General features: G+C 61.7%; 1 protein-coding gene across 2 annotated transcripts; it reads left to right on the forward strand.

The window, feature by feature from the left end:
* On the forward strand, positions 1-26,848 carry ASIC4 (acid sensing ion channel subunit family member 4). 2 transcript variants are annotated; one of them, XM_062004839.1, is made up of 10 exons: positions 1-583; positions 23,841-23,985; positions 24,153-24,280; positions 24,372-24,531; positions 24,913-24,969; positions 25,066-25,219; positions 25,601-25,692; positions 25,986-26,065; positions 26,378-26,482; positions 26,729-26,848. In XM_062004839.1, exons 1-10 carry the CDS (start codon positions 8-10, stop codon positions 26,846-26,848), a joined length of 1,617 nt encoding a protein of 538 aa, XP_061860823.1. In that variant the 5' UTR covers positions 1-7. The 2 variants fall into 2 exon arrangements, with proteins under 2 accessions (XP_061860823.1, XP_061860822.1); XM_062004838.1 differs by lacking the exon at positions 24,913-24,969 and having other exon boundaries at positions 8-583.
* Positions 26,849-27,060: the final 212 nt, after the last annotated feature.

A 27,060-nucleotide genomic window follows, 5' to 3' on the forward strand; every position in this document is an offset into this window, starting at 1 on the left:
GGGGCAGATGCCGATTGAGATTGTGTGTAAAATCAAATTTGCCGAGGAGGATGAGAAGCAGAAGGAGAAAGAAGAAGGGGATAAGGAGAGCCTGATCGAGGAGCCTGCCCGGCCCCGCTCCCGGGACCTGGCTGCCTTCGCCAGTACCAGCACGCTACACGGCCTGGGACACATCTGCCGGTCGGGGCAGCTGGGCGTGCGCCAGACCCTCTGGGCATTCGCCTTCCTGGCCTCGCTCGCCTTCTTTCTCTACCAGGCGGCCAAGTCGGCGCTGCTCTACCTGGAGCACCCCCACGTCATGGCCCTGGACGAGGAGGCCATCCGTGAGATGGTCTTCCCCGCCATCACCATCTGCAACATCAACCGGTACCGGCACTCGGCTCTCACTGACGCCGACATCTTCCACTTGGCCAACATGACCGGGCTGCCCCCCAAGGACCGGGATGGCCACAAGGCCACGGACCTGCTCTACCCTGACCCTGACATGGCCGACATCGTCAACCGCACTGGCCACCAGCTCGACGACATGCTCAAGAGCTGCAACTTCAGCGGCGAGAACTGCTCCTCCCGTGACTTCACTGTGGTGAGTGCACACCGGACTCAGCTTCCCTGGGGGCCTTGGCTGGTGCAGGGGGCACCCCCCCCTGCTGTGCCTTGCCGGAGCAGGGCTCCTTTGCTCGCTTCAGCTGCTGAAGTTTGCATCTCTCTCTCTGTTTGAGTTTCCCTCCAAGTTTCACATGGAGAGAGTGTGAGAGAGAGGATCCTCGGTGTGAGCTCTTGGTAGGGCTGTGTGATGCAGGACCAGGCTGAGGGAAGTCTGTGCCAGAGGGGCTCACAGGGCCAAGAGGGAGTCCCTGGGGCTCAGTGGTCCCCAGGGCAGGCAGGCGTACAGCAGGCAGTGGCAGAGCTGTGGTGTAGACCCCCGCTCCAGCCTGCACTTCCCCTCTGGTTGAACTGCTCCATCACAGGGTGCTTTGCATGGGGACAGTGGCTGGGAAAGGGGATTGGAAACCCCTTTGACTACAGAGGATACTTCCTGCATTTGGGGGGCTTGGTGCTGGGATGCGTGTGAAGCAAGAGGCTGCCAGCATTGCACACGCGTGTGTGTGCACACCCTCGTGCCAAAGCGGCTCCTCTCCGGAGGCATGGCTGCAGCTGGGCGAGCAAGGGGCTGCCGGGAGCAGCCCTCTCGCTGCCCAGGGCAGGCTGGCATGGCCTTCTCCCAGCAGTGCCCTGTCTGCCCAGGCAGCCAGCTCCTGGCTGGGTGCTGCCAGCATGCAGCTCTTGCTAATATTGAGCCTGAAATCACAAATCCCCGCTGTGGTTTGGGAAAATAAATGTGCTGAACGGGCGGAATACCTGATGGGACCCTTTTCAGACCGTAATGACTCTGGAAATGAGCCGCTTCTCTCCTACGGCTGCCAGGGGCTGCTGCTCGGCTGGCTTGCTGTGCTCCCAGGAGCAGTGCTGCCAGCCGGAGCCTGCGCCGAGGGGGGTGTGATGCCATGGGCTGTGTGGGATGCTGGGGTTGAGGGGGAAAGGAGCCTCTGTGGGGCTGGAAATGGCTGATGCAGCGCGTCTTGTATCACTGTGTGCCCATTGGTACGCTGCCTGCTCACTGCACAGGGGGATGCGGTCCCTGGGAAAGCGCCGTACCGGGGGGAGGGTCTGCCCTGTGTAGGGGGGGCATTGCACGGGGCACTGCAGTGGAGTGGGAAGGAGGAGGGGGTAGCGGGGAGGAGGCCCCACTCATCACGGGTTTTTTGCTTGGCTCTGTGCCTGCTCTACACCAGCTGCCTGAGTTTGCTGGGGAGTATGGTTCAGCGGGGCTGGGAGCAGGGAGCTTTGGTGCTAGGCAGTCCTGCACATGGCTGAGCCTCCTGCACATGGCTGAGCCACGCTGGCTCCAGCCTTGGGCTCCTCCTGAGGGGTCCTGCACAGCATTGACTCGCGGGGAAGGCAGTGAGCCCAGCCTGGTGCTGGGCAGTGGCGTGGCATGGCATGGCAGTGGGGTTTGGCGTGTGCCAAGCCGCGTGGTGAGGCTGACAGGGCAGAGCTCCGGCAGACAGGGCTGAGTACAAGTTTCCTGCAGGGTGGATGCATTGTGTGACATGTTCCTTGCTGCATGGCAGCAGAGGGGGACCACCAGGATAGGCACTGAGCTGGCTTCTCAGTGGGTGACTGTGCAGGAGTGGCTGGCCGGCCTGCCTACCTCAGCTGCTTACGGGTCTGCACTGGGGATGCCTGGGCAGCTGGGCTCTGGTGTGCTGGCAAGCTGCACTGGACCAGGCTTCAGGCATGAGAATGATTAGTGCCAGCTCACTCATGGCCCAAAGAAGGGGAGCTCAGGGCTCCCACAGCCTCCATTCCTTGTCCCTAGCTCAGCCCTCCAGCCCAGACTTTGAGGCATCAGGGGCTGTCAGCAGAAGGGGATGTCCCCATCACCTCTTGCTTGCCTGAAGCAAAGGGGTGAACCAGGGTCAGGAAGCGCTGCAGGACATGGGCATGGGGAGATATGAGGAAAGATGGGACCTCTGTCTGGCACATACCACATCCCAAAGCCGTGCCAGGCAGCAGTGGGACCTGTCAAGGCATCACACTGTTTGGAGTTGGAGCCTCCTACTCCTGTTCCCCGAGCTGAATTGGTCCTTCATGCCTCCTGGGAATGACTGAAGCACAACGTGAGCTGTTTGGCAGGTAGGGTGAGTCCCAGCCATGGTGTGTGGGCTTGGGCAGTCCCGTGCCTCCCAGCTGTGGCCCCGCTGCAGGGGCACCCAGGCTGCCCTGCACCCAGCCGTCATGCTGCAGCAGTCCCAGTTCTAGGCTCCTGTGTGTGCCTTTCTGTTTGGAAAGCTCTTGTAGCCCCACTGCAGTGGGTGGGAACGTGAGTCACAGTGAGTCCCAACGTGAGTCCCAGCAGTGATGGAGGGCTCCCAGGTTGCACCACATCCCGGGGGCCAAATAGTCCCAGGGTTCCCAGCCCACGGTGAGTAGCCCCTGGAGCAGAGGCCACGAGCCCAGGGATGCTGGCAAAGGGAAGGAGCTTTTCCTGCAGCTGCACTTGCAGGAATGCTGGAACCCTTCCCTCCCGCTTGGCATGAGGTGGACTTCATCCAGAGGCTGGAAGTTTCCCAGCATGAGGGTGGCCAAGCCGTGGGGCCACCCCCAGGAAGCTGCCTGTCTGGGAGCAGGAGCAGTGCTGAGGCTGGAGCCTGTGCCCTCATGCCGGCACTTACAGCCTGCGCTCACACAATAAATAGCTCGCACGGATCCTTTAAGCAAGAGCCGCGAGCGGTAAATGATCTTCCCCTATTTAACGTCACAAATCCACGTTCTTTATGGGATAGCAAATTAAGAAACTATGGGGGGAAAAAAAAAATCCCCAGCGTAAGCATCTTCCGTGTAATGAGGGCTCGGCTGGGCTGTAAATCTCCCCAGACGGCAGGGACAGCCCTGAGCTGCAGCGAGGCTCCCCCGCAGCCCCGCTGACAAATGTGCCCCCTGCGTCAGCTGCCGGGGGGGCCGTGAAGGCGCCTCGGGAAGCCTCTTCTGACCCGCCACGGGCCGTGCCGTGCTCCGCAGCCCCCCCCTTGCCCCCTGCCCTGATCCCCGCTGTGCCTGGGGCCGTGGGGCTGGACTGGCCGCTGCCTTGGGGAGGGCGGTGGGTCCGGAGCGGGGCCGGCCGGGCGAGCGCAGCCGCGGGGCCGCGGGTGCGAAGCGTGCGGCGCCGGCACCGGAGGGAGATCGATAGAGCTCTTTACGTGCCATTGAGCGGGAGGCTGGGAAACGGCCCCGTGGGGCCGGGGCTCAGCTGCGGCAGGTGGCTTGCGCCCACCCGAGCCCCCATTCCTGACACCCCACTATGGCCACAGCCTCCTGCGGGAAGGGAGAGCTTTCCCAGCGTTGCTTTGGGGACAGAGGGGACGGGCAGCTGGGGTGCAGAGGGGTCTGGGAGCTACGGAGGAGGTGTGTGGGGGTGATCCCCCCCGGCTGGCAGCAGCATCCCAGCTGCCCACCGGCAGCGGCTGTGGCAGGAGGCTCCGCTTGTGGCCGGGCGGGAGCCTGGTGCCTTTCTGAAAACCACATCCCCTGTCAAAAGCCTTTTGTTTCTGATGTGTGGCTGCTGAAGCCAGTCCTGCCAGGGCTGTAGGTTGAGGGGGAGCGGGGAGGTTGCTGAGAGCTGGCAGTGCCTCTCAGAGCTGGCACCAGCTCCGGCTCTCCAGGCAGGGCCTTCAACCTGCCCGGGATGTGTGGTGGGGGAGTCTCCCCGGCACCCCGTGCAGACCCCGAGGGAGGAAGCTCTTGTGCCAAAACGGGCAGCTTCCTTGGCTGCACCCCACATGCACCCCAGGAGATCCTGGTTGGGTTGGGGGTGGGCAAGCTGTCACCTCTGCCTCCTCCCAGCAAGGCTCTGCTGCCGTCCCTCTGCAGCCGTCACTGCTCCCGACACAGGGACTCTGTCTGACCTTTCCACCAGAACCGTACTTAATAAATGTCACGTTTTCAACCTATTTTTACACTGGGTTAAAGAGCTGGCCTCGTTGCTCCTCACCTTCCCTGCCCTGCCTGATGCCTGTTCAACCTCCAGCATTCTCCCACCCCATTTTCCCCCTCCTCCCCATGCAGAGCTGAGCATGCCATGGTGCACAGAGGATTCTCTGGGGTTCTCTCCACTGCTTGTTGAGCTCCCGGCACTGCAGGACCTGCCCTGGAAGTGCCATATGGGTCCTGTGGGTCCCACCGCAGCGTCATCCCCTTCAGAGGGTGCCATGGCTGTGGCTGTGGTGGGTGTGCAGCCATGCATGGCAGGGACTGATCAGGCTGGGGCTGGTGGTGTTGTTGCTCAGGAGAGCCTGGAGCAGACCTCATCGGTCTGCTTGGCCAAGCCCAGCCGTTCCCGTCTGGATCACAGCACTCCACTAGCCGGGTCTCTGTCCTGCAGCCCCAGCACAGTGCCTGAGCCACCTCCCTGGAGGCTCGCAGCCCACTTGGAGCCTCTTAGCCCACTTGGAGCCTCTTGTCCTCGCAGCCTGGCCATTGTGCTCTTGTCCCCACAGGTCTGTGTCCTGGGTGGTGTCCGGAGTGGTGGCAGTAGCAGCTCCGGCACCGTTACACATGAGCTTCCCGGGCACAGCTCGAGGCGCTGCTTGTGCCAGAAAACGGGGGACTTTAATGCAATTCATTGCCATTTAATTTTACACAATTCCTGCTGCTTAATCCACTGAGAAATGCTAATTTATACAATTCACGTCTAAAAATAAATGTCAGTCCAGCAGCTCCCAGCAGTGGGTAGCTGCTCCCACCAGCCCCCACCGGAGCCGTGTGCAGGGACCCCAGCCCAGAGCACACCCTGGCCCTGGCCAGCCGGGCTGCTGCTCCTCGCCCTGCTGTGTCCGAGTGTGTGGATAGGTATGAGTGTAGTGGGTGGATATGGGTAATGATGATTTGAAGTACTGAGATGGGACAGCAAGGGGTTGGCTACACTTAGGGAGTGATACTTACCACAGTTTGTCTTGGGGCACTGTGGCAAGGGGACATTGGGTGTCTCAGTGGTGGCTGGGGAGGTGTGAAAGGCACAGAGCTCCCAAGGTGTCTTTCAGATCCCCGTTCTCCCATGGCTTCTCCTGGGAAAGAAAGGCTCAGCCCTGTGTTCAGTTGCAGTCCAGGCGACAGGGTGGACAGGGTGAGAAGGGGATTCCAGTGTAAAGGGTTGGCACGGGGCCACCCAGGCTGCATGTGAGGGGTCTAGCTGTGGGTCAGGGCTGCCTCTGCCTGGCTGGCAGGCATTAATTGGTCACAAAGTACTGTTAATGAATGTAGAGGAGGAGTGAAGCACACAACCCTCCTGCCTGGGGAGTGGGGATGCGTCATTAGGTCCCTAAGGAAACTGCTCTGCAGGGGACAGGGAGGGGGTTCACATCCTGCGAGGAAGAGGATACATAGCTGGGAAGAGCCTGTGCTCAGCTCCCCACTGTCTCTTGCCCCCAAGCACCTCCATGCCCTGTTGCCCTCCTCCCCAACCCTGCCAGCTCTTGCATCTCACCTCCATCGCCTCCCTTCTCTTACTCCTTCACTGGGCAGACCCCCATGCCACCCCCATACAAGCAGAGTGGCACCAGCACCAACAGTGACACCAGGAAGGGGGTGCTGGGGCATAGGGGTGGTCAGCAAGGGCCACGGCCATGGGTGCCAGCTGCCCATGGGAGGGGGCCGAGGCAGGGGAGCCGGGGGGCTCAGAGGCAACGCGGTGGGGGAGCGGAGATGCTGGAGGAGCCGGCGGCTTTCCCACCGTCTCCCTGATTGAGATCGGATCACCGTGAGCATAAAAAAGCTCTCTTCATAATTATATTTAATGAATTGACTTTAAAAGCTCTTACGCTCTTATCTGGGTAATTTAATATCACACACTTAATAAGCCTGTCTCCGATACGGGGGGAGCCAGCGGCCAGGATGCCTGCGCCTGCTGTGGCTCCCTGGGGACGTGGGACGTGCCAGGAGGCTGGTCCCACGTGCCAGGCTGGGTGGGTTGGGGGGCACTGCTGTCCCCCAGGGCCACAGCACCCGTGGGGGTCTGTGAGATGCTTCTCCCCCAGCGCTGCTGGCTGCAGAGAAGGGTGGCCACCTTGAGTAGGTGCGGGAGGGATAAGACTGAGGCACCCACGGGAGCTTGGCCCTAGGAGCAGGTGCTTGATGATGCATGGGGACACAGGACTGTGGGGACATGGGGTGGTGGGGACAGAGGGCTGTGGGGCTAATGAGTTGCATTGTGACCAGCTAGGGGGCAGGGAGGAGGTTCACAAAGTGTGGTGTCTGTCTGAGGAGTCTGGACAAGGAGATGCAGATGCCTCATGCCAGCAATATGGTTGGATGCTGCATGGCACTGTGGCTAGCAAGACGTTGCTTGGTGCCAGTGTCACCCGTGGCAGGGATCTCATGACCAGGCAGCACTGGGGGCAGCTATAGGACAGTGCAGTGCACGTTGTTGTGTGCTGCAATGCTGTTGGGTCCCTGCGTCCCTCCAGCTCCAGCTATCTGCCTGCCTGCGGTAGCCGGCTGGGGTGACACGGGGTGTCTAGGAAGGCTTGTCACCAGGGTTTCTGCAGCACTGCCCCACAGCTCCAGAGCTGCCAGCTGGAGTGCCGGCTGCCTCCCTGCAGGCAGACACTGCTGCAGCCCCAGCAGGAGTCCGCAGCCCCTCCGAGACACATCGGTGTGTGCAGGCGGGCGCCTGCGGCGAGCCGGAGGGGCCACCTCTGCCATATGGAGCCGTGGGCCCCAGGGGCCACGGGAGACAGACAGTGTGTGAGCTGGGGCTGCGACCTGTGCCCTGCAGCTATGGGGGCAGCCCCTGACAGCCCCTGCACCAGGCACTTGCTGGGCAAGCCCACGTGTCCCCTGCATGTCAGAGCCATACTGGGAGCCAGACAGGCCCCCATCCTGGTACCACGACCCCTGTCACCCCACATCCTCGGATCCTCGATTCCTAAGTGACAGAAGATGGAGCGGCACATCCCAGCTGCCTGCGTTGCCCTGGGACCCACAGTGGAGCGAGGGAGGGCGTCTGGGGCAGTGGCAGGGCCAGGGAGGGTGCCAGGGGCAGGGTGCGCGGTGCTGGCCCGCAGCCGGCCGTTCCCAGGCGCCGGGGTGCCTGGCAGTGCCGGCTGCTGCGCCAGCGCTCGGTGCCAAGGCTGGAAGGGAGCCTGGTGCCAAGGCGGCGAGGCGGGGGAGCAACCACACAGCTGCCACCTGGCCCGGGGGGGGGAAGCAGCCCCAGGCGGAGCGGGGACCCCGGGCTCCCCGCCGCCGGCGCAGGGCACGGGGCAGCCGTGCCGGGTGTCCCTCCGCGGGGGGAGCGGCTGGAGCAGGAGGTTTACGGAGCTGCACTAAGTGACGCAAATGGTTTGAAGCCCATAAAGAGAGACGGTTTTATGTAAGATGACTATATAAAGCTCTGCTGTTCTGCCATTGATGAGATATAGGCCTTTATTTATAGAAGGCAATGTTTGCGGTGCGAGCACTGAAAGCCAGCCAGGGACCCGCAGATAGGGCGTCGAGTCATTTCACATGCAGCTGCCGTCGACACTGTTCACACATTAAAGAAAAAAAATTAACAAGTTTGCAGCCAGTCAGGTGGAAAAAACAATAATTGTCAAAAACCGTATTTCCCCCTTTTTCCAATAACAAATAGCTGGAACGCTGCTGGGGAGGCTCGGGCTTGCTCCGTGCCTGGGAATGATGGGCTGAGACTCCAGCCAGGTGGGGGGATGGAGCGGGCAGGAGGAGGTAGGGGTGGGAGGAGAGCCCAAGCAGGGGTTGCTGCCAGCACCTGGATGGCTAGCAGGAGGTGGTTGCTCCTACCTGGTTATTTATATGTCCAGGACTGGAATAACAGGGCCTGAAGGGCAGGGAATGATGGTACTGGAAGGGCAGCATGGGTGTATGTGTGCTGGGGCGGGGAAGAAGCAAACAGGGAGAGCTGAGGGTGCTGACCAAGCCCCGTGGGGTTTTCCTGCCTGGCCCAGCATCACCTCTCTCCACCTGCGCACACACTGATGCTCTGGGGTTATTTCTTTGCCAGATGTGGCTGGGTTTTTACTGGAGAGCAAGCAGCCGAGTCCCTGTGGTCAGAGTGCCCTGCCAAATTTTGTTTCATGCACGAAAGGAAGAAAAACTTCTCATGATTAATTGTGCAATAGGGGAGAACGTGCTTCTCTCCAGCCTGCTCCTTTCTGGTCTCTGGCCTTTTCTCCCAGGTGTGGCCCTGACATGCAGCCAGGGAGGAGGCAGCAGCCTGCACTGGCTGGGTGGTAAGGGGCTGAGGGCAGGAGGGTACAGACACCTCTGCCACATCCCGATGCTGCAAGGGCCAGGAAGGAGGAGAAGGGCCAGGCAGGGCTTTGCACTGGGGAAGCAGAGTGCTTGAGCTCCTTCCCTGCAGCTCCCCGCACCTTTCTGCGGGTGGCTGTCCCCTGCTTACGCTGCAAAACCTTCCCTCTGTGCTCTGAGCCGTGCCCCAGTGTGCTGCGCCAGCAGTGCTGGCAGGCAGGGTGCTGCTGGCCCCATCAGTGCCAGCAGAAAATTGGGGGTGAGCTGGGGAACTGCACTGCAGTTTTTGGGGGTGCTCCTGGGCCTGCGCCCCCACTGCTGGGACCTGGTGCTCCCACATGTTCCTGCCCCATCCCCGGGAGACATGACTATCTGCACAGCCAGTCCTCCCCTGCCACCCCCACACACTGTGGGAGGCCCCCTCTGCAAGGTGCCCCCAGCTCATCATGCCCCTCTGCAGGCTTGCTGTGCCCCTCTCTGGGTGCAGATGGAAGCACCTGAATGGCTTTTAAGAGCCGGCTAAGCTCAGCTGGACTCAACAGGTTTTGTTCCAGCAGAACAAAAGGTTCCCTCCTGACTGCAGTGCTGGGAAGGCGAGCACAGGAGAAAGGGGAGATGCAGGAAAGCCAGAGGCTGGCAGGCCCTGCAGGTGCCATGTCCAAGCGGCACAGTAGTTGGGGACCCTTCTCTGTGTCAGGGAGCTCAGCTGGGCTGGAGAGCCAAGCACATTGCCTGGGCGGGCAGGGAGCAGGGGCTGTGGGGACGCACTGGCCCGCCGCTGGCCACCTGCCCCTTAGGACTGAGAGGGCAGGCGAGGAGAGGAGGGACAGGCCTCATCAGAGCAGAGCCTCTGATTAATCACCAACTGCCAGCCCTCCAGCTAGCAGCTCATTAGCAGTGTAATTCCTGGTGCCCTGCACGCTGGAGGGCCATGCAGCTCTGATTGAGCCGGCCATGCTCATCTGGGCAGCTGCAATCAGACCATAGCCCCCCTGCCCTTGTCACTGTCACCGTCAGTGGCCATGTCTACCGCGTGGCCCTGGCGTTGGCTGGTGCTGCAGGTGCTGTGAGTGCTATGGTCAAGCAGGGGTGAGGCATGTTGGTGGCAGTGCCTGCAGAAGGCTGTCGGGCAGCCCCAGGGACAGGAGATGTGCCCGTGTCTCCTTGTGTATCCGGCTGTGCCCTGGCTGTGCCCACGGCATGGCAGTGGCCACAGTGTCACAGGCCCAGGAACGGCTGCAAGAGGTGTCAGCAGTCATGGATGTTGTGCTTGGCTGCACAGGAATAGCTCTCCAGTCTGTCATCCCATGGGGTAGGGACACCCCACACATCCCTGTGCTCTCTCATCCCTGCACCACCTGCACCCACAAGGCAGAAAAGCAAGGGCTGGGGATGGCAGCCATGTCCCTGCCTGCACTCTGATGTGGCTGCCACCTCCCCAGGCTCTTTCCTGGGCTCACCCTCTGGACGCCTCTGGGGGTGGGCTGAGGGTGCTCCCCCAGGGCAGGGGAGCAGGACAGTGGGTAGTTGGGTACCTGAAGAGAGCTGGCACTAGCTAGGGATTCTGCCCACTAACCTCATATCCCATCCTGGATATGCAGAGGCGGGCACCACCTAGCCTCCCAGCTGCAGGAAAGTGTCAGCTCAGCCACAATTTCTTCACAGCCCGAGGAGGGAGGCAGGGACCGTGCAGCAGAGGGAAGCATCTCCATCTGTCTTCAACGCTCCGGCAGCTGGAGTGGGGCAGGTTTGGGGTCCCTGAGTGCCTCTGCTGTGGGGCAGCGGGGTGAGGAGGGATGGAGTGCACATGGGGGCTGTGATCCCTGCAGAGGAGGTAAGGCAGGTGCAGCATTTGCTGCTTGTGGCCCCAGGAAGGGCTTGGAGCAGCCTGTCTTGCCAGGCAGCACAGGACTGAGGGCACCAAGCAAATGCAGCCAGATTGATGCAAGTATTCATTATGTGCCGGCAGCTCTGCTCCCACATGGACAGGCAGGGCACTGGGTGCCACGGCTGCTCATGCGGCACAGATGGGTCAGCAGTGTGTCTCTGTGGCTCTCCTCCCATCCCCAGCCTGCTCCCACCGGTCTGCCACGCACCACACTGTGCTGTGCCAGGCCAGCTCTGCTCTCCTGGCCCCATGGCACTTCTCAGACCAGGAGACAAAGCCATGGGGAACAGTCTGAGATAGGAGCAGCATGAGTGCTGTCAAGCAGCCTGGCATGGCCAGCACTGAAGTTCTACAAAGCAGAGAGTGTCTGCAATTACATGTGCAGAGCCGTTCCTGCCCTGCCGGCACAGCGCTGGTCACACCAGTGCATGGTGCTCCTGTGCCATGGCAGGAGCGGGTAGCCAGGGCTGCTCAACCAGCTCTGTCTGCCCAAGCACAGCATATCCCAGCTGGGCCCTCTGCTCAGCCTCATCCCATCACCATCCCAATCCCCATCCCATCTCATCCCAATCCACATCCCACCCTGCCCCATGCTGCATGTGGGTGCAGAGTGTGTGGTGCCATCCTCAGAGCCTCCATGCATGGGGCTGCGAGGCCACCCTGTCCCCGAGTGCCTGGCTGATCACATCTCGGCAGAGTTGCTTTTCAGAGGGAGTTTTTCAGGCTCTGACCCCCCTGTGCCGCTGCTGCTCTGACATCCTGTTTCCTTATCGCCTGACATGACCTTAATTAACTCCCCAGGCTGATAACGCTCTGGGCTTCTCTTCCGGGAGCTGTATCTCGGCATCATGTCCTGCCTCAGCTGCCCAGGGATGGCTGCAGAGACTGCACAGGCGGCCTGGAGCGAGGGAGAGAGGCGGCTGCGTGGTGCAGGCAAGGCAAGGCAGTGGCAGCTGGGGCCACTGGGGTGGTATGGAGGAGCTGGGGCAGCACAGGAAAGCCAGGAAGGGGATGCAGAGGGGATGCCGCCAGCCCAGGCGGATTGAAACACTGGCACCAATCGCTTTTGTAGCCACTTTATCTCCTGCACTTGGCAAATATTGGCGGAGGGGAGATGATTCAATAGCGAGGTTTGCAGATGGGAATCTCAGTGTGTGATCCTGGGGCTCCGTGCTGTGCAGCAGCCCGGCTGCCTCTGCCGCCACCACCAATCACTGGGCACAGTCTGGGGCCAGCCAGGCTGCTCCCAGCACTTTCTCCTCACAGACTGGTTCCCAGCAAGGCACTGGTCCGAGCTACCCTGTGTTGCACCTTGTGTTTCATCCTCTGGCACAGGCAGCTCAGGCCTTGGAGCGGGGTTCCTGCCCAGAGATCTTGTTGCTCACGTGCCCTGGCAGCATCTGGGTGATGCTGTGAGTCTGACAAAAAACAAAGGGTGCAAAATGCTCTCAGCCAATCTGCTTCCAGCTTGTAGCCACACAACTCTGCTCCCCACAGCTCCTCAAAACCTTAGTCCTGTTCATCTCAGGTGCTCAGCCTGTGCAGTGAGTAGGGCAGGAAGGCAGTTGTTCCTGGGACATCCATGGGAAGGGTGCAACTTGTCCCCTCTGCTGACACAGTGGGAACTGCATTGTCCTGAAGCTGGGCATGCAGTGGAGACCATGGGCATATGGAAAGTGTGTACAGATACTGCTGCTCACAGCATGTGATACATGGGCTGCTGCAGGCAGCACGTGGTCCTGGGAACATCACTGCACTGGCCCTGAGCAGGGAGAAGGGGAGATGGTCTTAAGGACAGAGACAACACATTGCCTGATGCATTCCAGTGTGACCTGATCTAGGTAGTCCTGTGCCAGTCCTGCACAGGATTGGACTAGATGGTCTCCAGAAGTCCCTTCCAACCCCAACCATGCTATGTTTCTATGATGACAGAGGAGGTAGGAGATGCCAGTGCCGCTCCCCAGTGCGTGGGGAGCAAAGGGGACACTGGGAGGGAGTCCCCCAATTGCAGAGGGAGGTTGTCCCATCCCATCCCATCCCATCCCATCCCATCCCATCCCATGCCATGCCATCCCATCCCATCCCATCCCATCCCATCTCATCCCATCCCAGTCCCTGCTCCCATAGCAGGGCTGGGGAGCTGGGAGGAACTGGGAGGACACTAGGGTGCTTCTGCAGACACCAAACATCAGCACAAGGGCAAGTGACCCAAGCATCCAAGAGAGACAGACACTCCAGGAGTCCTGAGCACCCCCAGCTCATTGCCACCTGCATGGCAAACAGGGATAGGGATGTGGAGATGCAGGGATATGGGGATACAGGCCGTGGGCTCATCCCTGCTCACTGATGCCCCTGCCTCCTCCCCTGCCCAGCAGCCCCAAGGAGGGAACCCCTGCCAGCGCTGGGGCATGGGGGCTCTGGTGATCGGCCCCTCTGCCCAGGAGCGCACGGGCTGGGGAAAGCCAACCCCTATCATGTTTGTTCCATTGATTTAGTGCCGTGGAGAGGGTTTAATCAGCCTTTAGCCTGCACGCTCCAGCATTAAGAACAAATCCATTAGCCACGAGATAACCACAAAGGGTTGCGAGGAGGCTGGATGAGGTCCCAGCGCCTTCAAGATGCAAATTGGCAATCAAAGATCAAAGCTGTGCAGCTCCCTAATCTCTACTAAAAGGGCTCAGCTATTAACGAGCCCTTTCCTGCTGGGCTGTGATCACCCCACTTCACTCAGGCTCCTGATGTGCTGGCAGGTTACACCATCACCCCAAACAGCCCCCTGGCCCTCACGGCCCCCTGAACTGGCTCTGAGGAGGAGGGTGTAGCTGGGCCTCTGTCTGTTTGTTTGCATGTTCCTGCCTTCGGTTTTGGGGTCAAATTTGTGTTGGCAGGGAAAACAGAGCCCCCAGCATCATCAGGGGATCAACACCTGGAGGGGAAGAGAAGAGGAAGAGGCAGGAACTGGTACGGAGCAGGGTGGTAGGGAGCTGTGCAGGGCTTCTGTGGTGACTTTGGGGCCAGGAGGGGGGATGCTGGCAGGAGAGTCCCCCTCCTGCTGCTCAGGGATTTAACCTGCTTCAGCCCCTGACTGGCTGCACCAGGTGGCTCAGGGCAATCCCTGCTTTCCCCAGAGAAATTAGCACTGGGTAGCATGGGAAAAGGGGGGCAGGCAGCAGGATGTGAATGGGGGACCAAAGCAGAGCATGGTGCACTGGGGCCAAATTCTCCTTTTTGAGGTATTTCTGCCCACCCCATGTCACCCTGGGAGAAGGAATGCACAGAGCCTAGGCTCCCATAGCTACCCTGCCAGCTCCCACATGGTGTTGAGGTTGGGATGCAGGTTGGGGGGCTTCTTCCCACTCCCTGCCTGGGCCTTCAGGCCTGAAGAGGCCTGAAATATTGGCACCCCACGGGTCCTATCCGCCCTGCACCACACAGGAGAGCCACGAAGCCACCGAGCTGTGACAGGAGCTGTGCTGCCAGCACTGTCAGCAAATCTCCAGCAGCACAGATGTGTGCTCCGCTCAGCCTGGTCCAGCTCGAGGACCAGCAGCCCCCACATCCCACTGCAGTGCTGACAGGCTGGGGGAGGCACCCTGGGGATCCATCCTGGCTGCAGGGGACCCATCAGCCCTGGCAGAGGGGTGAAGAGGATCATGTCTTCCTCTCCTCTATCTGGGGACACACTCTGCCTGTAGCCACTGGGTGAGGTGCTGCTCATGGCTCTCACAGCACCCCCAGGCAGGTGGCACAGCCTTGCAAGAGGAGCAAGCAGTGAGGCACTGGCAGCACCTCAGCCAGCGTGACAACAAATCTTATCAGTGTAAAGCCATCTGTAAGCAGCAGGATAACCCCCATGACAACCCGGCTAGCACGGAGCCTTCGTCTGCACCCTGTCAGTGCTGCAGATTTACACAGAAAAGCCATGGCTGGAGGGTCTGTGCCAGCACCTGCTGGCTGCCAGGAGCTGACCCCACCTCCCCCCACGGCTGGGGGTGCTGCCACAGGGGCCATGGCATGCCCGGTGAGATGAGTGGATAGAGAGGAGCTGGTCTGGAACCTGGAAGGGGAGCACCTGGATAGGTGAGGGTGGATGGAGGGGGATGTGCAGGGCAAGGTGGCATTGCCCTGCCTGCTGTCCTGGACCTGCCGTGTCACAGAGCCCTTTGTCCTCCACGCATGGGCATAGTGTGGGCTGGATCATGTGTGTGGGGGCAAAGACCAGGAGATGTGTGGGTGACACTGGCAGCATGTCCCCAAGGCAGTGTGGCAGCACCAGGCGTGGGTGCAGTCTGGGTGCACCCGTCTCCAGCCACCCCGCTCCGGCCAGGCAGTGTGTGTGTGCCAGGCGTGGGGTGCCGTGTGCTCGCCAGCGCAGTGGGCATGAGCCAGGCGGGCTGGCAGCAGTCGCTGCCCCAGGCCATCGCTCGCAGGCTCAGCTCTTACATCTCCTGGTTGCACGGCCCGCGCAGCCGTGGGAGCAGTAATGAGATGGAGCAGCAGAAGGACGGCGAGATAAGGCTGCCTGCGCTGCCCCAGCAGATTAAACGCTGGGATTAAGCAGGCGGTGCCAGCTCTGCTGCCTTTTTATCTCGCTGCTTCTCCCCTCTTATTCTCCCGCAGTCGATAGTGAACGGTCTCCGAGCTGTCAGCAAAGGAAATTGCTTGTTAACCCTTTGAGGACGGGCGGCGCAGCACTCCCTGCACGGTTGCTTTCAAAGAGAAGCAGTCCCCGGGGACAGAGTTGAGCTGCTGGGAGGGCTCGTCCCGTTCTGCCGGCGCCGGGCAGGGGTGCCGCGGGGACTGCGGGGCTGCGCGCTGCCTCCCCGCTGTGCCCAGCGTGCGGGGGAGCGGGGCAGTGCTGGTGGCAGCCAGCATCAGCCGAAAGCCAGCAGCACCCAAGCAGCACCGTGCAGAGGCACCGGTGCACCTGCAAGGCAGGGGGCACGGTGCATCGCTGGGGTCCCTGCGGGGTGACAGCAGTCGGAGAACAGAGGCTGCTTAAGCTCCACAGAGTAGCCCCAGGGACTGCGTGTACCTCGCTTTCGGGAGTCCTTGATGTTCGCTGCTTTCTCCAGCCTGTAGGATGGATGGGCTCAGTGTCAACATGTCTGTGTAAAACCCCAGGGCTGGGGATGGTTCCCTGCTCCTGGGGCTAAGAGGCATAGAGCAACTGTGTCTTCATAGCACTGTAGAGGGTGCTAGGTCTCATCCGGCTACCAAGAGGAGCCCACTACCCAAAACTATCATTATTGCTCTGTGTGTGAGTGTTTTGTTGGATTTGCAGCAACGAGGCTGAGCTGCAGCCCATCTCCGTGCTTATCCTTAGTGTGCTGTGCTGTGTGCCTGGGGGCAGTGTGCCCAGCCTGGCGTGGGGTTGTCTGAGGTTGGGAAGCCAGCTGGAGAGCGCCCGAGGGTGCACAGAGTGAAGGCAGGATTACTGCTCAGCACAGCCCAAACCTGGGCCAGGGAGCATCTGAGCAGCTCAGCAAGGTCACCCTGGCATGGTAAAAAGGTGAAGCTTTGGTGCACCTTTCCCATGGGGACCTTGAGTATCTCCCACAGATTTCCTCATATCCCTCCCAGGGGAAGGAGGAGGCAGAAATATGGGGCAGAAACCTCCTGCAGCCCCAGCACCCAGCTCACATGTTTAGAAAGAGACCAGGATAGGTAGGCAGCATCTCAGAGAGGCTTGCTGGCTGACAGGCTGAGGTGGGCTTCCCTGGATCCAGCCCCCCACCTCTCTGCATCCCTGTTTCTCTGCACCCGTGCTCTGCACTGCAGCACATCTACTCTATCCGCCAGCAGCCCTGGCACTTAAGCTTCTGCAGTTCCCTTGGGGTTGGCTCCTTTACCTGGCCAGGTGGCTGCTTTAAGTTGCTTGATGCAAACAAACCATAGGAAAGCACAAGCTGCCAGGAGATCTGCAGGGAGCAGGTTATCCCCGGCCAGGGTAGTGGTCCTGACCTGGGTGGTATCTTGCCCCACAGCCACTGTGGGATGGATAGGGCAGAACAATGTATCCACGTGGGCCGGGGACCTGGCTGTAGCACTGTGTGAGCCTTGGGCAGCTGGGTCTGGGGAAGCTGCTGGGGAGCTGAAGCAGATGCTGTGCCAGGCAGTACGGGCCAGCAGAGCCTGGATCCGGAGAGGAAAGCGGGAGCGATTGGCACGTGCGGGCTGGCAGGCTGGAGGCTGCAAGGGGATGGGATTGCTGTTTATAAATACATCAAGGGAGTAAACACAAGGGAGGGAAGAGAGCTATTTAAGCTAAGGGACAATGCTGGCATGAGAACAAATGGTACAAACTGGCCGTGAATAAATTTAGGTTGGAAATAAGGAGACGAGTGAGATTCTGGGATGAATTGCCCCAAGGAGCAGCAGGAAGGGAAAACACAACTTTGCAATGGCACTTGCTCTGCTACTGGAGGCAGCTGTGTGCTGCCATGCCTGCACAGCAGGGATGAGGGGGAAGGGCCTGGGCCCTGCAGCCCCTTGCCTCCTTGTCACAGCCACCCTGGCTCTGTGTGGCATCAGCAGCATGGCCCCCTCCAGCTCCTGACTTGGCCAGTGCAGGCCTCCTGGGGCAACAGCTTGCAGGGAGAGCTTCTTCCCTGGCACACAAGTTTGGGTGTCACAGATGCTGTTTCTGAAAGCAAGATGGTGCCAATGGTATCACCAGCAGTGCTGGGGCAGGTATCTGTGCCAATGTGCAGGGTGCATCCTTTTGCCCTGCCTTGCACCCCTGTGCTCCTGACCTGCCAGGAGCTTGGAGCCCTGGTCCAGATGTGGCCTGCTCCTGGGGGCACTGGGATGTGTGTGACCCCCATGCAACAGCCTAGCACTGACCTGCTCGTGCTGCCTGGTGCTGGGGCTCGGCTGCCTCCCGTTGCTCTGCCCGGCTGGTGGCACAGCACACAGCCCAGCTGAGCACTTTGTATTCCAGCAATGAGCCTGCTTGGCATGAGAAGGACTCTGCCAGTCTCATGCACCCACAATCTCCACTGCTGATGGCTCAGGCCCGGACGAGGGGGCTCAGCTGGCATGGGCTACCCTGTGGCACAGAGAGAGTCACATCTGCAGCAGCAGGAGTCCCGGTCCTCTGGAATGTGCCCACAGCATCCCCCAACCCCCCTGTAACCCTGATGCTCTCACTCCTCCGGGGAAGCAGGTCAGGGCACCATGGAGGATACTCCAGAGCTTGGCCCTATCACAGCATAGGGGAAACAAGAAGCTCAGGGCTAGTGCACCCTGCTTGGGGATTGACACTGCAAAGCCCAATGCCCCATCAAAGCAGAGGCCCCAGATCTCACAAGCAGCACTGTATCCTGCAGGAGCCTTCCCTGCAGCTGTGCATGGGGAAGGGGGCTGCACCAAGGGGCTGCTGGTGTGGGGGACGGTTGTGTTGCCAGTGGAGCTGGGGTCAAGCCAAACTGGCACCATTCCCCAACCCCTCCTGGGAGCGAGGAAGGGAAATGGTGTGACAGTGTGTAAGAGGGGATGTTTGTAGAGGCAAAAACATCCCACTGGCTTAGAAAATTGCTGCAGAATTGGGCTTGAAATGAGTTGAAATTGCTGAATCCAAGCAGATCTCATATCCCGGGCAGTTGCAGTGCTGGCGTCAGCGCTGCGGCTTCCCTCTCGGGGCACCCAGCGGGGCCTGGCCGTGCTGCACGGCGGCAGCTGGCTGCTGTAGGCATGGGGATACGTGTCCCATGGAGAGTGGCGGCAGAGGTGGGTGCTGGGGCTGGGATGGCTGCAGCGGGAGGCAAGAGCAGAGGGCAGCATGCATGGGTGTGCCATTGCCCCAGCTCTACCAGTGGCATTCCAGTTTGCCTCCAGCTTCTGGCCAGGAGCATCTCTGTGCCTCCAACTGCCTATACTCACTGAGGAAGCAGCATCTCCAGTTTGGGAGGCTGCTTTCCTTTGTACCACAGCCCTGCTCATGCTGATTTGCCCTCTGGACTGGAGTACCTGGATCACCCTCAAGGCTACCCCTGGACTGACATCCCAGTCAAGCTCAGGGTGTGCAGTACTCCCTGTCCCCATCCTCATCATGCCTCAGTGATGACTGTCTTCAGAGGCGTCTCTGTGCTGGGCTGCTTGTTCCTGTATGGTGTGCCCATGCCCAGGGCCTGCCTGCCAGCTGCTCGTCCCAGCAGGGTCTTGAGAGCAGGGCTATGTGTCCCAGGAATGGCAAGGGAGCAGGGCTGGGTGTCCCAGGAGTGACATGGGAGCAGGGCTGGATGTCCCAGCAGAGAAAGGGCTCAGGGCTGGGTGGCCTGGGCATGCAGGAGCAGGACCCGCCAGCACTGCACGTGCTGCAGCTCGTTTTCCTCGCATGAAAATGTTTGGCTGGAAGCTTAGCACAGGCTCTTGTCTCCTCGGAGCAATCAGGATTTGTCGCTGCTTGCAATGTTTAACGTCGTATTCCAGAGGCTAAATACCGTGGGGAGCCGTGTAAGCTGCGGAAATACCTGTGTGAGCTGGGATCAGCCGGAGTCTGGCACAATGGGCTGGCAGCAGCAGGGATGGGGGACGGGGTGTGCGTGGGGCTGGCCCTCACGTCCCCAGTGCTCACAGGTGGGCTGGTCTGAGCCGGAGTGAGGATGCTGGAGGCCAGGACCTCACTGCCATGAGGCTCTCTGCAGCAGTGGGGAGAGGACAGCAAGGCCCAGAGGGGTGGAAGGGACTTAGGCAGCCCCAAAGGTGTGTGAGGTGAGAAGGGGGATGCCAGAGTCCCTGGCAACCGCTATCTGGGATTCGCCTGCCGAGGCACAAGCAGCTATTTCTGTCAAGGTCAGCGTGTCTCCACGGCAGAGAGCAGGGAAATGAGGAATCGTGTCGAGAAATTACCTCCCTAATGGGGTCTCCCCTGCATGTGAACGTGGCCTGGGGATGCCAGCGTGCGGCGGCTGAGCGAGGAGACCGGCCTGTGCTACGGGAATCCAACTGCCCTGGCCCCGAGGCGGTAGCACTCCATGGGCCTTGTCCCCCGGGCATGGTTCCTGGCTGGACACGTGTGCTCTAGCCCTGCAAGGCGCTTTTCTGGGTCAGCTGCAGGGAGGAAATCATGTTCCTGGTGCAGGCAGGCGCTCCTCTCCCCTTTCCTCCTCCTCCTCCTCCTCATGCGCTCCCTGTTACCTAATCGGGTTTGTCATGCTGGAAAGGCAAAGCCCTTCAGGACTATGCTGTGCTCTCGCCAGCGCGATTTCACAGCTGGCCTCAGCACCCCAGCAGCTGACAAGTGAGTAACTCAGCCGGGCGCCACAGGCACTTCTGCCCTCTCCACCCTTCCCTGGAGCTGCACCCGCCTGCCTGGGGCTGCAGCGGACACAGGACAGGGCCACTGCCACTGCTGGCCCTTCCCCTCCAGCCTTGCCCAACACCGGTCCCTGTCCCCGAGCTGCTCGTCCCTGTGCGCCTTGGCCTCTGCATCCTCTGGCCACCCCTCACCCCGCTCTGGGGTGCTTGTGATGCTGCCCGGAGATGTCTGAACCGACATGAGATGGAAGCGTTCAGAGAAATGACATTTCCTCCAGTCTGGGAAGCTCATCCTCTGTTTAAAGAAAACTAATATAAAAGCTGCCCTGGTGTGCAAGGGGCTGATGGTATCAGGCTGGCAGCCTCCGGCTCTCCGAGCCAGAATAAATCTCAGCAAGGAGCCGACTCCAGCAGCCCCACGCTGACAAGAGGGGGAGGCTGAGCCATGTCCTGGGGATGGCACAGGGACGGGTGTGGGGTGAGGGAACCCAGCAAGCCAGTTGCCAGGGTGCAAAGAGCTGGGCCGGACTGGGGAGGGAGGGAGGAGGGGAGTGGATGCATGGGAGGGTGAGTGGGGGGCTGGATGGGGGGTTGTTGGAGGGGACAGTGGGGATGGGGTTGGTGAGTGGGTGTGAGGGGTTGTGTACCGGTGGGGCGTAGAGAGGTTGTGTAGGTGAGGGGATACTGGAAATGTGTGTGGGGGGTGAGAAGTTGTGGGGAGTAGGGGTGTGGGTGTGTTAAGGGGGGGTGTGTGTGTGTATTTTGGGGTGTTTGGATGCAGGCACGTTCTGGGGTGGGTGTGTGGGAGTGTGTTTTGAGGTGTGTGAGTGGGGGGTGTTGGGGGGGGTGTGTGTGGGGTGTTTTGGAGTGTGGGAGTTCTGAGGGGTATGTGTGTTGGGGGTGTTCCGGGGTGCAGGGATGCTGAGGGGTGTATGTGGGGATGTTTTGGGATGTAGAGTGCTAGAGGCCCATGTGTGTGGGGTATTTTGGGATGTGGGGTTGCTTAGGGGTGTTTTGGGAAATGGGGATGATAGAGGCCCATGTGTATGGGGTGTGGAGGTGGTAGAGGCCCATGTGTGGGTGTTTTGGGAAGTGGGGGTGTGTGTAGGAGGGTGTTTTGGGGTATGGGGTACATGAGTGTGGTGTGGGGGTGCGTGTGGGGGGATGTCTTGGGGTGGGGGGTGTTTTCGGGTGGGGAATATTCTGTGGTGTAGGGCTGCGTATGTGGGTGTTTTGGGGTGTGGGGTGCTTTGGGGTGTGGGGTGTTTGTGGTGAGGAGTGCTTTGTGGTATGGGATGTTTGCGGTGAAGGGTATTTGCGGTGTAGGGTGTTTGGAGTGAGGGGTGTTTGGGGTGTGGGATTTTTGGGGTGAGGGTTGTTTGCAGTGAGGGATGCTTTGTGGTGTGGGGTGTTTGGAGTGAGAGGTGTTTGGGGTGTCGGATGTTTTGGATGTGGGGTGTTTGGGGTGAGGGGTGTTTGCGGTGAGAGGTGTTTGGGGTGTGGGGTGTTTGGGGTGAGAGGTGTTTGGGGTGTGGGATGTTTGGGGTGTGGGGTGTTTGGAGTGAGAGGTGTTTGGGGTGTAGGGTGAGAGGTGTTTGCAGTGAGGGGTGTTTGGGGTGTCGGATGTTTGGGATGTGGGGTGTTTGGGGTGAGGGGTGTTTGCGGTGAGAGGTGTTTGGGGTGTGGGGTGTTTGGGGGGAGGGGTGTTTGCGGGGAGGGGTGTTTGCGGTGTGGGATGTGGGGGTGCCGGCGGCCCGGCGCTGCGCTGCGCTCTGGGCGCCCGGAGCCGCGGGGCCCTGCTGCCCCCTGCCGGAGCCCGTGCGCCCTCCGCCCGTCGCTGGTTACCGGAGTGCCGTGGCCCGGCCGTGCTCAGCGCCAGCACGGGACAGATGTAACCGCTCCCCGCGCCGGTTCCTCCGGGCTGGGCTTCTCGCTGTGCAGCGGAAGGAGGGGTGGGAGGGAAGCGCCCAGCCGACCCTGGGCACCGGAGGCTCTGCCCGCTCCCCAGCCGCCCCCCCTCGGACCCTTTCACCGCTGCCCTCCTCCTCCGCAGCTGCCACGGAGCAGTGGGGATGCTGCTCTTCACCGGGGAGAGCCTGGCTAGTGCCGGGGCCGCGGGGACCCGCGGGGCCAGCCCGCCCCTCGGCAGCACTGGTGCCGAAGGCGGGTGCCTGGAAGATGCGAGGCTGTCGGGGAGCGCGGCGCGGAGCTTTGAAGGCTCCCTGACAGGCTGTCGGGCCCCGCCAGCCGCGCTGACAGCCCTGCTGCCGCGACTCCCCCCGCCGCCTCCGCTTCTGATCACAGCACCGCCCGTCACTTCAAAGCGCCCGCCGGGCTCAGGTGGGCTCCCACGCAGCCTCCCGCTGCGCGGGCCCGCCGCTCCCTCCCCACGGGGCCCAAACACACCGGGGGCCTCAGCCCCAGCGTGGCGAGTAGCAGGGTCTGGGCGGGAGAGCAAGGTACATACGTCATCCCGAGCAGCGTTGGCAAGAGGTGGTGGCCCCCTGGGCCTGGCACTGCTCTGCTTCTGCGGGGCAGGGGCCCCAGCCCTAGGGTAGCTACGGGCGGAGACCCTGGGGCTCCGGGCAGGGACCCAGAGGGGGCTGCAGTGCCAGGGCAGAGGACGAGCTGGGGTCCAGCATCCCTGGGCTCAGGGCTCACACAGGGCGGTTAGGACAGGGCATCAGTGTCTGGACACTGGTGCCCATGATGTTGGGGCACTGGAGGCTACCGCTGCCTGGGTTAACACAACACTCCACCCCCCCTAACCCCGTCTCAACCCGTCTCGGGGAGGAATTTTCCATTCCTGAGTAGAGGTTGGGGGAAGGCGTGTGTTTGCAGCAGCCCCCTCCTCTCCCTCCCCTCACCCGTCACCGGAGCTGCTCGAGAAGGCGCCTGCCGCGTCTCTAGGAAGGTGTGGAGCAAAAGCCTCCCGGGAGGGAGAGCTCCCTGGAGGGGAGCAGAGACCCCGGGCAGCACCCCGCTTTGCAGAGGAGCCCCCCTGTCTGCAGCCATGCCGCTACCCCTCGCCTGCTGCCGGGACAGGGAAGCGCTGGCAGTGGCTCAGGATGGTGGTGCTGCCCGGTTCGCCATCGGCATCCTGCGAGCCACGAGGATCCCCGGGCTGCACTACATGTGCACCCGGCCGCAGTCCCGTCTGCGCCGCCTGCTCTGGAGCATGGCCTTCCTGGCCTCTGCCGGGCTGCTGGCCACCGGGGCCGCCGACCGCCTGCACCACCTGCTCTCACACCCCGTGCACACCCGGGCTCGCCTCGCCCGGGCCTCCCAGCTCCGCTTCCCGGCCGTCACCCTCTGCAACCCCAACCGGGCACGATTCCTGCACCTCACCAAGCCCGACCTCTACTCGGTGGGGCAGTGGCTGGGACTGGCCCAGGAGAACCGCTCGCTGGTGCCCGAAGTGCTGGCTGTGCTGGGGGAGGACCGACGCGCCTGGCTGACGCGTCTTGCCAACTACTCGCGCTTTCTGCCGCCCCGCCGCTCCGAGCGCACCATGCAGAGCTTCTTCCACCGCCTGGGCCACCAGATCGAGGACATGCTGGTGGAGTGCCGCTTCCAGGGAGAGCGCTGTGGCCCCCAGCACTTCGCTCCCGTGAGTCCCTGCCTGGTGGGGACGGGACAGCCCCATGGGAGCTGGGAGCGATGCTTCACCCCCTCAGCGAAGGCAGACAGGTGGCAGTGTAGGAGGGAAGGCTTAGACGAGCCCTTTCAGGGTCTGTGCGAGACTTTCTCCTTTCCAGCACCTGCATGGGATTGGAAAGGAGTCCCCAGACTTCATCCTGCATGCAGAATGCCTCACCAGATCCCTGCCTGCTCCCTCACACCCCACACCTTTCTCCATCCCCAGGTCTACACGCGCTATGGTAAGTGCTACACCTTCAATGGGGACCGGAGGAACCCACGGGTGACCCGCCAAGGTGGCATGGGCAACGGGTTGGAGATCATGCTGGACATCCAGCAGGAAGAGTACCTGCCCATCTGGAGAGAGACCAGTGAGTAGGGCCGCAGCATGGCGTGGGCAGGGCACGGGTAAGGGCTGCCAGGCAAGCAGGACAGCCCAGTAGGGGCAGTGGGGCAAGCAGGGCCCTGGGAGAGTACTGGGTGCCAGGGTGCAGGTGCCGAGTGGGTGCAGGCATGCAGCCCCTCTGCTCTCCTGCAGACGAGACGTCATTTGAAGCGGGCATCCGGGTACAGATCCACAGTCAGGATGAGCCTCCCTACATCCACCAGCTGGGCTTTGGTGTCTCGCCCGGCTTCCAGACCTTTGTCTCCTGCCAGGAGCAGCGGGTAAGGCCGGACACCCCACAGTCCCCAAGGAGGCCTCCACGGGCACCCAGCCCGGTACAGCCCTGCAGCCATGCTCCTCTCACCCCGCCAGCTCACCTACCTGCCACAGCCGTGGGGGAACTGCCGTGCCAGCGTGCAGGGGGAGCAGACGCTGCCTGGCTACGATACCTACAGCATCGCTGCCTGCCGCCTGCAGTGTGAGAAGGAGGCTGTGGTGCGGAGCTGCCACTGCCGTATGGTTCACATGCCAGGTGAGGCGTGGGGGCACACCACTGCCCCAGTGGCCCTGTCTGCCTCTGCCGCAGCCCCCTCCAGCCCTCTCCCAGGGACCACTGTACCCCAGGGTCCCGCCTTCCTCATCCCTCTGCACCCGAGAGTGCCCCCTGCCCCATCCTTCTCCACCCAGGGACCACCTCATCCTCTCTGCATGTCTGGTCAGCCCTGTCCTACCCTCCTGACACCTAAGGTCAGCCCTTTCCCTGTCCAGGCCCCAACCAACTTGCAGCCTTGAGACACTCATCCCCATCCCCTCTGCCACCTCTGTCCCACTGCCTTTAGGGGCTGAGTTAAAACTGGGGGGTGGCAGAAGCTGGGCAGAGTCCCACCTGCCCTGACCAGCTGCTTCTCTGCAGGCAACGAGTCCATCTGCTCCCCCAATGTATACATCGAATGTGCTGACCACACACTGGGTAGGTGTGGGGGGGAGCAAGTGGCTGACGGCCAGCCAAGTGCCCCCGGGGAGGAGGCTGAGGGGGGCAGCCGTGCCCACGGGTGTGTGCCCCCAGATGCAGTGGTGGAGGACAGCCAGGAGCGCTGCAGCTGCCCCACGCCCTGCAACCTGACGCGCTACGGCAAGGAGATCTCCATGGTGCGCATCCCCAACAAGGGCTCGGCGCGGTACCTCGCCCGCAAGTACAACAAGAATGAGACCTACATTCGGTGAGTTGCTGGCACTGGGGTGGGCCAGGGGGTTGAGCAGGGGCCTGGAGGGAACCCTCATCCCCAGTCCTGGCAGTGTATGGGTAGTGGGTCCTGTCATACACAGGCCCTGCAGCAGCTTCTCTCAGGGGTGGCTGCCTCTAGAGCATTGCCCCGACCCATCTGTGTCCTTCCTGTCCTGCCAGTATCTCCCCACCCCATGGCGCCTCCTGGCCTGGGATAAAACCCTTCTGTGTCCCCACCCCACCAGCTTTAATAACCCATGAGGGCCCTGGGAGCACCTGGGAGCTGGAGGGCTGGGGACAGGGGAGATTTGGGAGGTGGTGGGAGGGGAGGATCAATGACCAGCCCTCCTTGCTGAGCACTGTGGTGTCCCCACAGGGAGAACTTCCTGGTGCTGGACATCTTCTTCGAGGCGCTTAACTATGAAGCCATCGAGCAGAAGAAAGCCTACGACCTTGCTGGGCTTCTCGGTGACTCCCCTCACCTTCCTGTGGGACCCAGAGGCAGGGAGCTCTGGGCCCCAGCCTCGGGAGGACATGGGGTTGGTCAGGGAAGGACCATACAAGGCAGGAGCTGGCTGCAGACTGGCTGAAGGCTGGCATGCTGCTGGCCACTCCATGTCTCCTGCTCCATCCTGCTGGCCCTGCCCCTGTGTCCACGCTGTTACCCTACATCTGGTAGCCCTGGCATTGCCCTCAGCCCTGCTGGTACACCCCAGCCTCCCAGCATCTCCCAGTGACCACCTTTCCCTCCTCCTCCCCAGGGGACATCGGGGGACAGATGGGCCTGTTTATCGGTGCCAGCATCCTCACCATCCTGGAGATCCTGGACTACATCTACGAGGTGCGCTGAGCCTTCGGAGCTGTGTCTCAGTGGTGGGGGTGGGTGAAGTGCAGAGCAAGGGCCAGGCTCCCCAGGGATGAGTTGCCAGGCTGGGCCACCCCAGAAGGCCTATGGCAACCCCTGGGGCTGGGGAATACCCATCAGGAGGCAGTGGGTGGAAGACAGGAACCCCCAGTATCCCTTGGTGATCTGAGGGTGGGGAGTGTGACAGGCAGACAGGGGAGCAGGTGGCAGGTCTGTGCTGACCAGGGTACCCACACACAAGGGAGTATGCTGCCTACATTCGGTTGAACCCCCCTCATCTGCACCCAGGTGATCCGGGACAGAGTGAGCCGGGCCCTGCGCCGCTCCAAGCCACCCCTGAAGAAGCCTTCAGGCAGCATCGCCACACTGGGACTGGAGGAGCTCAAGGACCAGGTACCCCCATGGGAGTGTCCAGGGGGCTGCGAGGACAGGGCCTGGGCAGTGTCAGTCCTTGCTCCTGGGGGAAGGGTTGTTATCCCAAGAGCGAGGGACAACACAGCTCCTTGGTGCCCTCAGGCTGGGTGGCAGGAGCCAGGTGCCCCCACAGGGTCCTGGGGACAGGCTGTGCTGGGTAGAGGGGCTGGTGGGAGGCAGGGTGCATGGGGTCTGCGCTCACTCCGCTGACTGCCATCCCTGCAGAGCCCCTGTGAGACGCTGGGCCGGCACGTGGAGGGCGCCTACAACGCGGGCATGCTGCCCAACCACCACCACCGCCACCACTACCCGCACCAGGGCGTCTTCGAGGACTTCGCCTGCTAGGCCAGCTCGCCTCTGGTGGGGGACGGCCCCCCACCACCCCTCTCCTCACCATCTGCATGGAGAGGGACCGCGGCACTGGGCACAGTGGGCACAGGGGCCCACTTCCCCCATCCCACTGCCAGGTCCAGCCGTGCCGTTCGTGTCCCCAGCGATGCCGCAGGAGCTACCTTGGCTCCGGTGCCAGCACCGTAGCGGCCCCCCAGCCCTTTTGC

Source organism: Colius striatus, chromosome 11 (assembly GCF_028858725.1).
Source record: "Colius striatus isolate bColStr4 chromosome 11, bColStr4.1.hap1, whole genome shotgun sequence".
Classification (NCBI taxonomy): domain Eukaryota; kingdom Metazoa; phylum Chordata; class Aves; order Coliiformes; family Coliidae; genus Colius; species Colius striatus.